Raw genomic sequence first — 16025 nt, 5'->3', positions numbered from 1 at the left:
TGTGCTGTGCTGTGCTGTGCTGTGCTGCACTGTGCTGTCCAGCGATTTTGCGAGAGAGTCCGTGCAACAATTATTATTGCGCTTGACATGACAGCCGTGAAGAAAAGCGCCACGGCAGCAAGTCTATAGGATCGCTTGGTTTAACGCGTCCAACTGCTGATTGATTTCCCCATGGGGCCTGTCTTTACTTAATCTCCCTGTCTTTGTCTCTCTCTCTCTCTCTCTCTCTCTCTCTCTCTCTCTCTCTCTCTCTCTCTCTGTGTGTGTGTGTGTGTGTGTGTGTGTGTGTGTGTGTGTGTGTGTGTGTATCTTTCTGTCCATGCCTGTCTGTCTGTCTGTTTGTCTATGCCTGTCTGTCTTCCCGTCTTTCTGTCTCTGCCTATACTAAATCACAGAATAATACTAATGATATAACCCCAGATACAATTAACAACCATTTTGTAAATATAGCTGAAAAGTTAATTACTAATGATAGATGGAAATATAATGATTTGGAACTGGTAACTGATTACTGTCAATCCAAAAATATAAATTCAAAAGTTTTTATCCCTAATATATCAGTTCCAGAAGTTTTTGCCTCTCTAATGTCCATGAAACAGTCAAATACCAAAGATATACATGAACTGGATAGCAAAATCATGAAGAATTCGGCACCAGTAATAACAGAGTCTCTTACCTACATTTATAATCTCTGCATTGATAAAAACTATTTTCCTGTATGTTTCAAACAGGCTAAAGTTTTTCCACTCTTCAAATCAGGTGATCCTTCTGATCCTTCTAACTACAGGCCTATATCTATACTATCGGTTCTTTCAAAACCACTTGAAAAGCATATCCAAAAACATATACTGTGTCACTTAAACACATATCAATTGATTCACCCAGTACAGTCAGGTTTTAGGGAAAACCATTCTTGTCATACTGCTCTGACACAAATGATAGATAGATGGCTCTTAAATATAAATAATAGTAAATTTACAGGTGTTGTCTTCGTTGATTTTGCTAAAGCCTTTGACGTAATGAATCACTCTCTTCTCCTTAAGAAACTTGCTTGTTATGGCTTAGCTAAGAATACTTTACAATTTCTTTCTTCCTTCTTATCAGATCGACAACAACTGGTCTGCATTAAATCTTCCAAATCAACTTTTCAAGAAATAAGGTATGGTGTACCAAAAGGATCAATTCTTGGCCCCCTTCTTTTCTCCTTGTACATTAATGATTTGCCTCTTTATATCAAATCTAATTGTGAATTGTTTGCCAATGACAACTCCATACACTCCGACCACACATGCATTAAAGTTCTGACATCCAATTTACAAGACAGTGTGAACAGATTAGTTAGATGGACAGAACATAATCATATGTCTCTCAATGCTCAAAAAACTAAATGCATGTCTGTAACAACTCGACAGAAACGCCAGATAATGCCAACAATTGTTTTCAATATTTTCATTTCCAATGTTAAAATTGAAGAAGTCAAATCACACAAAGTTTTAGGTATAGTTATCGATAATGATTTATCATGGTCTGAACATATTACTTATTTATGTAAAAGGATGTCTCAAAAAGTATTCCAGTTATCAAAAATAAAACACGTTCTAAATACACATGCCCGTAAACAATTCTTTAATGCTCACATACAGTCGATAATAGATTATGCTTCTACTTTGTGGGATTCTACTAGCGCTAATACTCTAAAACCTCTTGTTAGATTATACAAACGTGCTTTGAAATTAGTTTTATTAAAGTCAAGTTCATTAACTCCTAATGATTATAGGTCACTTGATATCCTCCCACTGGAGCTAAAACTAGAATATAATAAGGCTGTTTTTATGCACAAAATAGTAAGCGGCTACGCACCTCCTTCAATTATAAATAACTTCCCAGTAAATAACATAAGACATGTACATAAGTTGCATATACCTCGTCCAAATCTTGATCTTTTTAAGTCCAGCCTAACATACAGGGGGGAACGTATTGGAATAATTTGCCATCACGTTTAAAAAATATTACTAACCACAACAACTTTAAGCAAAATCTAAAAATGTACCCATTCACAAAATTTGACGTCACCTGAAATCCAACATTGCTTTCGACAATTTGTGAGTTCCCTCTCACTCTCTCTTGAGTGGGTGCATATGTGTGTGTGTGTGTGTGTGTGTGTGTGTGTGTGTGTGTGTGTGTGTGTATTTCATGATTTTTTTTCTTCCTTTTGTGGAATGGCTTTGAATGGTGAAATAATGGTATATTTTGATTGTGTTTTGATTATGTGCTCATTTTCGCTTTTTTAGCTTTATTCCCTCTTTAGGGCGAGGGCTGGATGTAAAAAAAGCATGTTACTTGCTTATCTATTACCCTCGTTAATAAAGACTTTGTCTTGTCTTGTCTTGTCTTGCCTGTCTGTCTTTATGTCTATGCCTGTCTGTCTGTCTGTCTTTCTGTCCATGCCTGTCTGTCTGTCTTTCTCTGCCTTTCTGTCTGTGCCTGTCTGTCTGTTTGTCTGTCTTTCCATGTCTGTCTGTCTCTGTCTGTCTGTCTGTCTTTGTCTGTCTGTGTCTTTGTGTCTCAGTGTCTCTGTCTGTATCTGTCTGTCTGTCTCTGTCAAGGACAGGCTGGAAGAATAGGCCATGCCTAAAATCTCAATCCTTGAATCAAAAAAACATTTTGAGTTCTGAGTCTTGTCTGTCTGTCTCTGTCGCTCTCTCCACGTGTCTATTGGACGTCAACAGATTCAACTGAATCTCTCTCTCGCTCTCTCTCTCTCTCTCTCTCTCTCTCTCTCTCTCTCTCGCTCTCTCCTCTCCACATTCACCATGTCAAAAAAAAAAAAAAAAAAAAAAAAAAAAAAAAGTCCAGAACTGAAATTTTCTGCTGCACACAAGGGCTTTGCCATTACAATTTTTAGACACTGATAAATCTATGTCAACGATCTTAAATTTTAAAAAAAAATCAAATTCTGATCAGAATAATGATGAAAATTACAGAACGAGTGGTAGAGTAAATCAGTGCAAACCATGGGAGAAATAATATCTTCTTCGTTCATACACTCACTTATCTGAAACAGGTTTTGAAAAAAAGAAGTCAAATGGTATTAGACACAAAAACGATAGTTTTGTCTCTGGTGGGTTTGAGCCCACGACCCTCCAAGTTGCAAGTTTGCAACCCTGACCACTACACCACTGCGGCTGCATATGATTTTTTACTTTTATTTCATAAAAAAAGAAGCTCATTCAAACAAAATTAATGCCTATGTTTTTTTTTATGACAATATCTGTTCGTGTACATATTAGTAAACGACGTGCACACAGTCGGTCAGTTTACCAAACAGTCTTTATTTCTGCCATATCTTTTTTCTTTTCTTTTTTAATACTGGTCTCGGATATCCACTTCACCCTTTCACTCCCATCACAGTCTTTGGGGGAAAACAGACCATCGCTACATGTACTAAGGACAACCACCACAACTATACACCACCTCCGAAACTTCACATCTGTCCTGCCCTGTACTAGTGCTGCCAACCTCGTCCATCACCATTACATGGACCATACACAGACAACCATCGCAACTAACACCTCCCCCACCCCACCCATTACCACTTCTGTTATCACACGTAGAGTCGTCCTCCCTCATCACTGTCACCCCCACCATCACCATCATCCTCTCCAGCACCAGCACCACCGCCACCGTTCCCCAAGACACGGCGAGCAGGATGACACGTGGTGATAAAAGAAGCGCTCACACGAGAGGCCGTCCAGGACCCAAGGTGAACAAAGCCGCTCTTTGTCATCCCTGGTATCTGCCGTCGTTTTTAAGGATCATCGGGGTGATGGAACCGAACCGACTGTCATCAAGTCTTTCCGCAACTGGGGTGGCGGAACTCCTGTCAGCTTCTGATTCCGCCTCACCGGAAGTCACGTCACACCACGCGGATATCACCATCCGGGTAACCACGTTTAGAGCAAAGGCCGGTCACTCTGCCATCGCCAACCGCGGCCCGTCGTCCACGCTGAGTAAAAGGATGTGTGGATGTGACTGTCATGGCGCCCCCAGGCCAGCCAGCGATGTCCCATCCCGTTAGTGCTGAGGAAACACAACCATGGAGAGGAAAGAGCTTTTCATCCATGTTCGACAACTTCGCAGGCCGAATATGGTTTGAAAACATCTGGCAAAGAAACTAAAATGGACAATATAAGTCAGAACAGTATTCTGGCAAAAAAAACAACAACAAAAACAACAACTGAGTTTGAAAGAATACATGTTTCACTTTGGCCGCCGCTTTCAGGCAAAACCTACTTACTTTTTTTGGTTTTTTTTTGTTTTGTAAATGTAATTTTCACTGTTTATTAAATTAAGTTTTCTTCAATGGTATGGGTATAGAGTTTGTCTGGGTTAGAAAATGCAATAAACTGCGCCCGCGCAATAAACCTGGAAAATCGCACAGGTATAATTTTTGTCCAAACCTGTGCCACAGTGTTGCACCGCCTCCTAGGCAACATGCTATTTTGCGCAGAAAAGTGGTAGAGTAAATCAGTGCAAACCATGGGAGAAATAATATCTTCTTCGTTCATACACTCACTGTTACAGTGCCCACATCCCTTTTATTGTGTACACACATACATCGATACACTGAAATCAAACATCCGAGATCTGGGCTAAAGTACACATAAACAATCCATCCAACATAGTCCGCCTCCCGAGCACAGAGTATGGGTGACTAATCAATAGGAGAAAGAACTTATCGAAACATCAAAGCCCTTTAACCCATCAATAAAAATGACTTTCATTAGCAAAGTCTCCAGTTATAGCAAAAACAATTTGAATGATAACAATGACAGCCTGTGCATATATCCACTGCTCTGCAATCATACGAACCCCTTCCATTATTTGCTGCCACTTGTTTTTAATCTAAGTTATTTTAGTAAATTAATTGTATGACAGAAAAGGGCCCAGTAACTGCATTTATTGTGTCTGTCAGTCTGCCAATTTTGTATGTTTGTCGGTCAGTCCTTATCCAATACACAACAGGTTTGAACTCAAGAGCATCGATCACAGACTGCAATGAATGAACCCAGCGCCACCGGCGCTCTAACAGTCCAAGTCTACCACACACTGATTTCTTCTTCTTCATGTGCTACACACAAACAAACTGCACATGAAGTTTCTGAAAACACTTTTCCATCTACACCGAAACACAATGTCAAATGTGCTACTTGGAGAAATAGGTATATTTCCCATTTCTGTTCCTGTAAAGTGTAGAATGGTGCGTTTTGGGTCAGGATTGATTGGCGATGCAACTGATCAATTAGAATAGAATAGAATATATCTTTATTACCAAGTGTACCGGGGTCACAAGGAATATTTGGGGGTGGGGTGGGGGATAGTACATAACAAGATACGAACATAAATCGAAAATCATACACAAACACACATACAGTAGAAATTATCATGCAAAGCATATTCTGCTTTATACAGATTATTTCCATGTACAGATTTCCCATCAGAGTGGCTAAACTTTATCAAGAATATTTTGGTTGACAGCGGTTATGACTGTGTTTGGTTTTCACATACATTCCATAGTAAGGATTTCTTTCGTCGAAATATCACGCAAAGTCTAAAAGATATGTACATTCAGTCATGGAGAAAATCGCTCGAAGACAGCACTAAATATCTGTTCTATAGGAGCATCAAACACAACTTTTGTCAAGAAAAATATATATCACAACTTCCAGATACTCACGTATATCCTTTGATAAAGTTTCGTTGCAGTAACCATAAACTGCAGATGGAAATAGGAAGAAGAGAAGGCGAAAATGGAGAAAACAGAATTTGCAAGGAATGTAATATGGGTACTGTAGGGGATGAATTTTATTTTGTTTTAGAATGTCCCTAAAATACTGTAATACAAAATAAATTTATACCACATAAATATAAATCACATATGTCAGCGTTCGGTTTATGCAATTGATTCAGTGCTGGGAAAGAAAACGCAATTTAATCTAAGTAAAATTAATTCATAAAACTTGGAAAGGGTGTGTAACTTTTGTTGCGTCTAAAACATACTTGTCATTATGTTTAAGTTTGATTTGTTTTGTTGCAAATCATTATCATGAGCGCGCGTGTGTGTGTGTGTGTGTGTGTGTGTGTGTGTGTGCGTGGGTGGGTGTGCGTTTTTGCGTGTTTCGGAGACATCGTTGGACTGAAGTTGTGATGATTCAATGAGTATGTAGTGTTATTTGTATCCTCCACACCCCAAAACGGGTAAAGGGAATACATTTCTTTGAATCTTTGATTTCTTCTTCTTCGTGTGCTGCACACAAACTAACACGCACTTCTTCCCCTCTTGTTTCCCACACAGACATGGACGACGAAGATGGTGTGAGAAGCGACACGTACGTACTTCACTCTCTCTCCCTCTCCCTCATACACACATGGACAAGGAGATAGTGGGGAAACACAACCGGACGCTTGACCTGGATCACACGTGACAATGGGGCGATGGGAACTTGCTCATCTCCTGGCTTCCTGGACAAGTCAGCAGAAGGTGGGGATGCTGTGCCGCCAATAACAGGAAGTAGGGCGGGGCGGAACATCCAGTATAAAGAGACCGCGAGCTCCGGGACGCTCTCTGCTGGGTCATGTCGACAGACTGTGCCGCGCCGTCCATCCATCACCCGCTGTCATTTCAATTAATCAAGCTTCGACACAGAGAGAGAGACACAGAGAGAGAGCTTCTCTCCAATCTCTTCGTCTAAACTCCATACTTCTCCTCAGAGTATTGTTTCTGACCTCCTCAGTTTTTTTTGTGATTCTGTATCGGGACTTGCTCCACCACCCCAAAACCTCGAGGAGTTAAAGGACGGTTAGGTGTGTACACGCAAAGATTGTCCTCCAGGGTAAAAAAAAAAAAAAAGAAGAAGAAGAAGAAAAAAAGGCTTTGTCGAATCAAATCGCTATCGTGCAGTTTGTAAGCCACCGATGTGACCTGAAGTATCGTCAGTGTCAGCATAGGAACGAAGAAACTGCTCAGACTAATATTAAAAAAACCAAATCTTAACAAACTGTAAAAGATTTTTTTTAAAGGACCCTGTACCGTTCCTTTGGGACGAAGCATCTTCACCTGAAAAACAACAGCAACCAACAATTGGTTGGGTGAGCAGTTCCAGCAACCTTCACCATGAATCTGCCGACCTTGTTCAAAGTGGCCTTTGGTCTGGTGGCCCTGTCGCTGATCCTGTTCCTGGCGGGGTTCGCATCCAACTTCTGGATGAAGTCGACGCGGGGATACGGGTACCACTTCGGGCTGTGGGCCATCTGCTTTCCCCACTCCAGGGGCTGCCTGTCCTACGGCAATTCCGGGAGCGCCACCCCGGGTGAGTGACAAAACAAGACAAGACAGAGCAAGGCAAGACAAGACGAGACAAGACAAGACAAAGCAAGGCAAGACGAAACAATACAATACAAAGCAAGGCAAGACAAGACAATACAAGACAAAGCATGGCAAGACAAGGCAAGACGAGACGAGACAAGACAAGACAAAGCAAGGCAAGACAAGACAAGACAAGACAAAGCATGGCAAGACAAGACAAGACGAGACAAGACAAGACAAGACAAAGCAAGCCAAGACAAGACAAGACAAGAAGACGAGACGAGACAAGACAATACAAGACAAGACAAGGCAGAATTCTTTCTTCCTTTCTTTTCTTTCTTTTTTTTCTCCTTTTTTTTTTTTTAAATTCAGGAAGCATGTTGTCTGTTACATTAATGTGGGCCTAGTATCTGTCTGACGTCTGTTGAATAGACATTTTTTTCCCGTACCTAGTCTTCGGAGTTTGTGATGATATGATAGTATTTTTGGATTGATCTGGTGTCTTTGTGTTAATGTGTGCAGTGATGTCATTTTTCTCAAGTGCATTTACATAGCACATGAAGCAAACAGTCAATGAATGGTATGTCAATGTTTCAAATAGTCGTTTTACTGTTATTCTCCCCCCCCCCCCTTTTTTTTGTTGTTGTTTTTTTTTTTTTTTTTGTTTACAAAACTCTTCATTTCCGAGGATAATAGATAAACACTGATGTGCTTCCTCCCCCCCCCCCTTCCCCCCAATCCAGTCCTAGCTCTTTAATTAACTAGGGTCTACACTACACACACTAACTAATACATACTAAATACTATTACAAGGCATAATTAGAATGTTCATAATATAAGTGGAGAAAAAGAAGCACACGCATGAAAATGTAAAGAATTTTGTTACACTGTGAGTGACGATGCACAAATACACTGAATAGAGAGATACACATAATAGCAATAATGGGAGGATATCACTGTATCAAGGGAAACGTGTGTGGACCCTAACAGAGAGAACAGCAAGGAAGCAGACAGAAACTTAAAAACAGAAGGGCGAGTGGGGGAGGAGGGGTGTGGGGTGTGGGGGGGTGGGGGGGGGGGTGACATGAGCGAAGAATTTTTTTTTTCCTGGGGTATGGGAGAAGGGAGAGACTACGCACATAATGTACACACATAATTCATATACACATAAACTAATTGTAATAACAATAATAATAATAATAATGGATACTTATATAGCACATTGTTCAGAAATCTGCTAAACGTAGTTTTTTTTGTTGTGTTTTTTTTTCATTAAAATTTTGTCTATTGATAGGGAATTTCTTTTTTGGTTTGTATTACTCGTGAAATATTACTTGTTAATGTGTCTATTGAGAGACTGAACGAACGGGCCTAGGTCTTGACATCACTCTTTTTTGTTTGCATGATATGTGTAAAAAAAACAACAACAACAAAAAAACAACAACAAAAAACCGATGAATGTTTGTTTCAATCCCCCCGGGGGCACACGAAATAAACTTCTTGTCTTACAACCTTACAAACCTCCACAGAACTGGGCGGAGGGGGATGGGGGTGTAGGGGGGTGTTGGGAGGAAGGGGGTATAGTAGGTGGAATTGACGTGGTTTTTTTTGTGTGTTTTTGTTTGTTGTTTTTTTGCTATGCGTGGGTAGGTGGCTGTGTTGCTGCTAATGTTTTGTTTTACTTTTCACTTTTTACACTTTAAAAGTTTGTTCTGTCTGTTTAGTCTGCTTCATATATATATATATATATATATATATATATATGTGTGTGTGTGTGTGTGTGTGTGTGTGTGTGTGTGTGTGTGTGTATTGTTTTGTTCTTTTGTTTTATTTCAGTGTATCATAATTCTATTTTGTTTTGATTCTTTTCTTTTCTTCTTCTTCTTTACTTCGTCTTATTTGTGTGCTATTTTTGTCTTTGTTTCACTTTCCTTGAACTGAATCGATTTGGAATATATCATATCATATCGTTACACTAAAAAAAAAATATATATATATATACATATTATAGTGTATCGTATTCTATCGTATCGTATCGCGTTATATTCATTGACATCATATCATTACATTACATTAAATATTATCATGACTACATTACATTATATCATATATATCATCATCTCGTATTGCATTATATAGTATAGCATAGTATATCATATTATAATTACATATTGTTTTGTTGTTGGTTTTCTGTTATTGGTTTTTTTTTTTCATACTTGCATTTACTTTACCTATGTGTTACATATCGAGATCACTGTTACTCTTTATTCCTGTTTTTTTTGTGGTTTTTTTTTCGTTTTTTTGTTGTTGTTGTGTGTTTTTTTTTTTTGGGGGGGGGGAGGGTAGGGGGGGTGTTTGTTTGGTGGTGTTTTTTTTGGTTTTTTTGTTGTTGTTTTTACCGGAACACGGGTTTCCCCAAAACTTGGAGTGGTGGAAGGATGGTCAGGGTCTTTCCACAACAGATATTTGTTCTCGGGAAAACTGAAAGTCTTTGTATTTGCGCATGCAACTATAATGTATCTATTTCCATTCACCAGTTCATCACACACACACACACACACACGCGCGCGCGCGCACACACAAACACACACTATTTATGAAGTAAAAGTAATATCCATCTATTTATATCTTTTTTTCTTTCTTTCTTTTTTCCCCTTCAGTAAACATACATGGTTTTCTGCGACAAATACAAACACTCACCCCCCCCACGCCCCCACCCCCACCCACCCACCACACACACACATCCCTTCACCCAAAACACACGCGCGCGCGCGCGCGCGCGTACGCACAAACACACACACTTACTCACACACACACACACACACACACACACACACACACAAGTTTTAATTATCCTTTCACTCCTATTGGAGTATGGAGGATTACTGCAAAATACTCATTTTCGTGCCCATAACAAACATTTCCAAATACACAACAATGTCACATAAAGTTGAGAAAACACAAATGTCTTTTAACTCCAAAAGTATAACTAGGCAACATTTGCAAATCTAATCATCTTACTTACAGCTAAAATGACTTTTTTGCCTCCTTTGAGCATATTACAAAAATTAAAAACCGATTTTGGAGACAAATATTTTTTAGGAACATATCTATTTCGTAACTGATCATAATTGGGACATTCCATTATAAAATGAAACTCATCACCAATCACAGACATGTTACAAACCTTACAAAATCGTAACTCTCGTGGTATGCCTTTGTGTCTCCCTGTTTCTATTTCCAGCTTATGATTACTACTTCGAAATCTGAAGAAGCTAACATAATTATCAGGCATTTGACTTATTTATTTTTCTCTACCAAATCCACTTTTGAAATTTCGATAAAACAAACATTTACTACTCGCCTCTAGAGCACGTCTCCATAGATTTTGAAAACTATCTCTCAAAGCAATGTTGACATTCTTGCAGAAAGATTCCCTCTCCAAGAAGAATTGACCACCCCAAACACAGTCATACCCTGCTTCTATTAAAATTTGTCTGATACAACTCATCCATTTTGAAGAATAAATACCATTTCGATATAAGTCAAGTAATATCAAATATATTTTCCCAGAATATTTTTCTGTGTTTGATATTACTAAGCTGGTCCAAAATCGAACTAATCTCATTTTCACTAACACACTAATTGGATAAATACCAGTTTCTCCATAAACAATTTGGGTCATAGTATTTCTGTTCACACACACACACACACACACACACACACACACACACACACACACACACACACACACACACACACACACACACACACACACACACACACTCACACACACACACACACACACCCACACTCACACACACACACACACACACACACACACACACGCACACACACACACTCACACACACACACACACACACACACACTCACACACACACACACACACACACACACACACACACACACACTCACTCACTCACCGACACACACACACACACACACACACACACACACACACACACTCACACACACACACACACACACACACTCACACACACACACACACACACACACACACACACACACACACACACTCACTCACTCACTGACACACACACACACACACGCACACACACGCGCACACACACACACACACACACACACACACACACATCAACACCGTCTACCAACCACCATACCACCACACCTTTCGAAGTTTCTGACGGTTTGTTGGTTCGTTTCTTGGTGTCCGCCAGCACACGCGTACGCAGCTCGCTTCCTCACCATCTACCAGCTGATTGCCGTCATTGTCGGGATCGTTCTGCTATGTCTCTTCGCCTTCAAGTCGCCTCGCCAGTCGTGGGCTAAGTCCGGCTACTCCCTCTTACTGTCGGCCGGTGAGTTATCTCTCTTCCTGTTATTTTATAATAATTTATATCAAAAAGAATATATTGATATGGTTGATTGATTGATTGATTGATTTGTTCATATGTTTATTTATTTATTTATTTGTTTCTCTACTTATTTATTTATTCATTATTATTTTGTTTTATTATTTCGTTGCTGTTGTTTTGTTTCGTTTCGTTTTGCTTTTCAAAGTCTTTCTTTTCTATTTTCTTCACCTCAACACCCTCTCCCTCCCGCCCCCTCCATTGCCTCCGCCTTCTATCTATGTTCGCGGCTCCTGATCTAAAAACCAATACGTTGCTGATAGAACTCCCGTTCCTAGTTTGCACATTTATGTGTGTGTGTGTGTGTGTGTGTGTGTGTGTGTGTGTGTGTGTGTGTGTGTGTGTGTGTGTGTGTGTGTGTGTGTGTGCGTGCGTGTGTGTGTGTGTGTGTGTGTGTGTGTGAATGTGTGTGTGTGTGTGTGTGTGTGTGTGTGTGTGTGTGTGTGTGTGCGTGCGTGTGTGTGTGTGTGTGTGTGTGTGTGTGTGTGTGTGTGTGTGTGTGTGTGTTTGTTTTTTTTGTGGTTTTTTTTGTGTTTTTTTTTTGTTTTCTTTTTGCGCGCGCGTGTGTGTGTGTGTGTTTTATTTTTTTTATTTTTTTTTTTTTTAAAGCAAATGTAAATGTGTGATATTCCTTCGTTTATTTCCTTCTCATTGTTACTTCTTTCAGAAACTCACTCTCTTGCCTTTTACTCTCTTGCTTTTTATTTCATTCATTTATCTGATCACCTCTCTGAGGGAGAGGGAGAGAGAGTGTGTGTGTGTTGGTGGTGGGGTGGGGGTGGGAGAGGTGGGGTGCCGCCGTGGGATGGGGGTGGGGGTGGGGTGGGGTGGGGTTGCGGAACAGACAAACGGATTAATAGAGCGATTGCCTGCCCGGTGTCTGCCTATCGCTGTCTACATGCCCTCTTGAAATAATTATTCAAATCGTGAAAACTACTCACCAGAAGAAACTGCTGGCTATCTGAAAGACTGCAATGCTGTATGTATCTGTCTGTCTGTCTGTCCTATATATTGTATGCGACATATGTTTGTGCATTGATACATGTCTGTGTAGGAGGAAGGTGGCAGAATGGTTAAGACGCTCAGCTGCCAATACAGAGAGTCCGTGAGGGTGTGGGTTCGAATCCCGCTCTCGCCCTTTCTCCTAAGTTTGACTGGAAAATCAAACTGAGCGTCTAGTCTTTCGGATGAGACGATAAACCGAGGTCCCGTGTGCAGCACGCACTTGGCGCACTGAAAAAGAACCCATGGCAACGAGAGTGTTGTCCTCTGGCGAAATTACGTAAAATGAAATCCACTTTCATAGGTACACAAATATGTAACCATGCACTCAAGGCCTGACTAAGCGCGTTGGGTTATGCTGCTGGTGAGGCATCTGCTCAACAGATGTGGTGTAGCGTGTATGGATTTGTCCGAACGCAGTGACGCTTCCTTGAGAAAGTGAAACTGAAACTGTGTAGGAGTACCGTGTGTACATTACAGTGAAATATGGACGTGTATGTGTTTTGTGTATTTCAGGCATCCTGGGATTTGTGGGAGCCGTCATTTTCATTGGGAGAGAGAAGTCGTTGGACTACTATGGTTATGGTAAGTCTTCAGCGGTATGATGATAATGATAACAATGATAACAAACAAAGATAATGTTGTTCTTGTTGCTGCTGCTGCTGCTGATGATGATGATGATGATTAATAACAAAAACAACAACAACAACAATGATAATAATAACAATAATAATACCGATAATGATGATGATAACTGCTTGTTCATTGACAGATTGAACATGCATGGCTATCAAAGTTGCAAATTTCATGTGTCCTACATATTGGTAGTTTGTTGTGTTTCCAGAACAGTGTGGTTTTGTTATCGTTTTTTTTTTTGTTTTTTTTCTGGTTGTCATCTCATCCAGATCAAAACTATGCTGCTAGAAGGAAGTCAGATGGATGAAAATATCGCCTGAAAGAATAGTAGTGATATTAAATCGCTAATTCGCAGATGTCATTGGAAAAAAAAAAAGAGGATGTAAACTGTTGCCAGTAACAACAGGAGTGATAAACTTTGTGACCAGATGGGGAAACCTTTCGTATGCTGCAAAAACAACTACAACATGATAATAATAAAAACACTATATATATATATATATATATATATATATATATATATATATATATATATATATATATATATACATGTGTGTGTGTGTGTGTGTGTGTGTGTGTGTGTGTGTGTGTGTGTGTGTGTGTGTGTTTATTGGTGTAGATTGTTAGTTAGTTGTTGTTACTTTTCCAAACGATTTTCTTCTTCTTCTTGTTACTTTTCTCTCCTGCTCAGCCATTGGCACCAGAGTCTGTGGCACAAACGTTCCTGAGGTCAGACACGAACATCTGCAGTGGGCGACTGACATGATCCCTTCAGTTCCCGTTCCTGGTCTCAGTAAAACTGTCTCCTTTAAGCAGCGATGTTCCACTGTTTTACCCATGATTTCCACCACTTTTCTGAACTCGCTTCTGCGGGAGAGAAAAATTAATATCGGCGGCTGACCTCAAGGCCATCACTCCACACACACACACACACACATATATATATATATATATATATACATATGTGTGTGTGTGTGTGTGTGTGTGTGTGTGTGTGTGTGTGTGTGTGTGTGTATGTATGTATTTGTCCGAACCGCACAATGACATCGCCTCGAGACACTAAAACAAAAACTGACCGGGGTCTTAAAAAAACTAATTCTGGCGGTTCCTGTATGTGTTGCAGTCAGCGTCAGCTGGAGTGGCATCCTTGTGATCTTCGCGGGCATCATCCAGGTGGTCTCTGCCGTCCTCATCATCCTTCCCATCCGCCGAGGAGAGGTGGAGTTCGAGCAAGTGTGAGGTCAGGGGTCGGAGGGCGTGGCAGCGCGCGCTGAGGGTCCCCGGTTCCGCGTGTGTGTCACGTGATGCTTTGACACATCTGCTGACATCCGATCGATTTTCGCCTTGTGTCGCGTTTGTGTTCAATGTGCTTTATCATTGATATAATTATATTATCATTATCAGTATTTCAACAACAGCAAAAAAAAAAAAAGTTTTCGTGTGCAAGAGTGGCGATATGTGTGTGTGTGTGTGTGTGTGTGTGTGTGTGTGTGTGTGTGTGTGTGTGTGTTTGACATACATCGTAAACCTGACAATAAATACTTGATGATTATTTTGAAGGCAATGCTGATAATGTGTGTTTGTATGTTCAATCTATGCACATACAGACCTTTCGCTGTAATACCATGTACCATTTCATACCATAATATTATATATCGAGTTCGATCCACACCAATATTTAAAAGAAATATTAGTTGTTGATTTTTTTCTTAAAAAGTTTCATAACCTGAAAGAGACATGATCAATGATTAATAGACCAGTAATTTCCAGCTGTTTGTCGACAAGGATATTTAAGATGTATTATTTGTTATTTTTTAAAATTTTATTTGTTTTATTTTATTTTATTATTATTTTTTATTTTTTTTTTTTCTCAAGGCCTGACTAAGCGCGTTGGGTTACACTGCTGGTCAGGCATCTGCTTGGCAGATGTGGTGTAGCGTAGTATATGGATTTGACCGAACGCAGTGACGCCTCCTTGAGCTACTGATACTGATACTGTTTCAACAGTAAAAACAAGACAGTTTATTTGATTAATTCGTATTTTGTTTTCAATTAATCAATTGTTCAATGAATATCTTTATGTTGTTGGGTTGTTTTTTTTTAATTCTTCTATGTATTTTTAACATATATTCCATTTATCTAACTGTTTATTGGTTGATACGTTTATTGGTATTATAAGTTCGTTTTTCTTCCTAATAAAAACAATAAAAGAAAATATAAATCGTTTAGCTGGTAATGTGTGTGTGTGTGTGTGTGTGTGTGTGTGTGTGTGTGTGTGCGCGCGCGTGCGTTCGTGCGTGCGCGTGCTTGCGTGCGTGCGTGCATGCGTGCGCGCGCGTGTGTGTGTGGGTGTGTGGGTGTGTGTGCATGCGTGCGCGTGCTTGCGTGTGTGTGTGTGTGTGTGTGTGTGTGTGTGTGTTGCAGACACTGAGACAGAGAATGTAGGTATCATATAATTGACTCGTCCAAACAAAGTGAAGACAAAGAGAATATGAAACGTGCTTGTTGACAGGGGATTTCATTCCTTCCCTAAACAAAAACGAAAACAAAACAAACCAACCCTAAAGAATCCTGTAAAATGAGCGAAACAACCACCACCACGCAGA

The 16025-nt window shown here is 40.0% G+C and overlaps 1 protein-coding gene across 1 annotated transcript; it reads left to right on the top strand.

Moving 5' to 3' along the window:
* The first annotated feature begins 6650 nt into the window (after nucleotides 1–6650).
* LOC143281291 (uncharacterized) lies at nucleotides 6651–15516 on the top strand. The gene is made up of 4 exons (XM_076586428.1): nucleotides 6651–7370; nucleotides 11587–11727; nucleotides 13300–13368; nucleotides 14543–15516. Exons 1-4 carry the CDS (start codon nucleotides 7175–7177, stop codon nucleotides 14656–14658), a joined length of 522 nt encoding a protein of 173 aa, XP_076442543.1. The 5' UTR covers nucleotides 6651–7174; the 3' UTR covers nucleotides 14659–15516.
* The last annotated feature ends 509 nt before the right edge of the window (nucleotides 15517–16025 follow it).

The sequence above is a fragment of the Babylonia areolata genome, chromosome 4 (genome assembly GCF_041734735.1).
Source record: "Babylonia areolata isolate BAREFJ2019XMU chromosome 4, ASM4173473v1, whole genome shotgun sequence".
Taxonomy (NCBI): domain Eukaryota; kingdom Metazoa; phylum Mollusca; class Gastropoda; order Neogastropoda; family Buccinidae; genus Babylonia; species Babylonia areolata.
The sequence above is the reverse complement of the archived record's forward strand: the minus strand, read 5'-3'. Positions and strand labels throughout refer to the sequence as shown.

Coding starts and splice junctions, on each gene's coding strand:
- LOC143281291 (XM_076586428.1), top strand. CDS start 7,175: ATGAATCTGCCGACCTTGTTCAAAGTGGCCTTTGGTCTGGTGGCCCTG. Junction 7,371..11,586: donor TTCCGGGAGCGCCACCCCGG/GTGAGTGACAAA, acceptor GGTGTCCGCCAG/CACACGCGTACGCAGCTCGC. Junction 11,728..13,299: donor CTCCCTCTTACTGTCGGCCG/GTGAGTTATCTC, acceptor TGTGTATTTCAG/GCATCCTGGGATTTGTGGGA.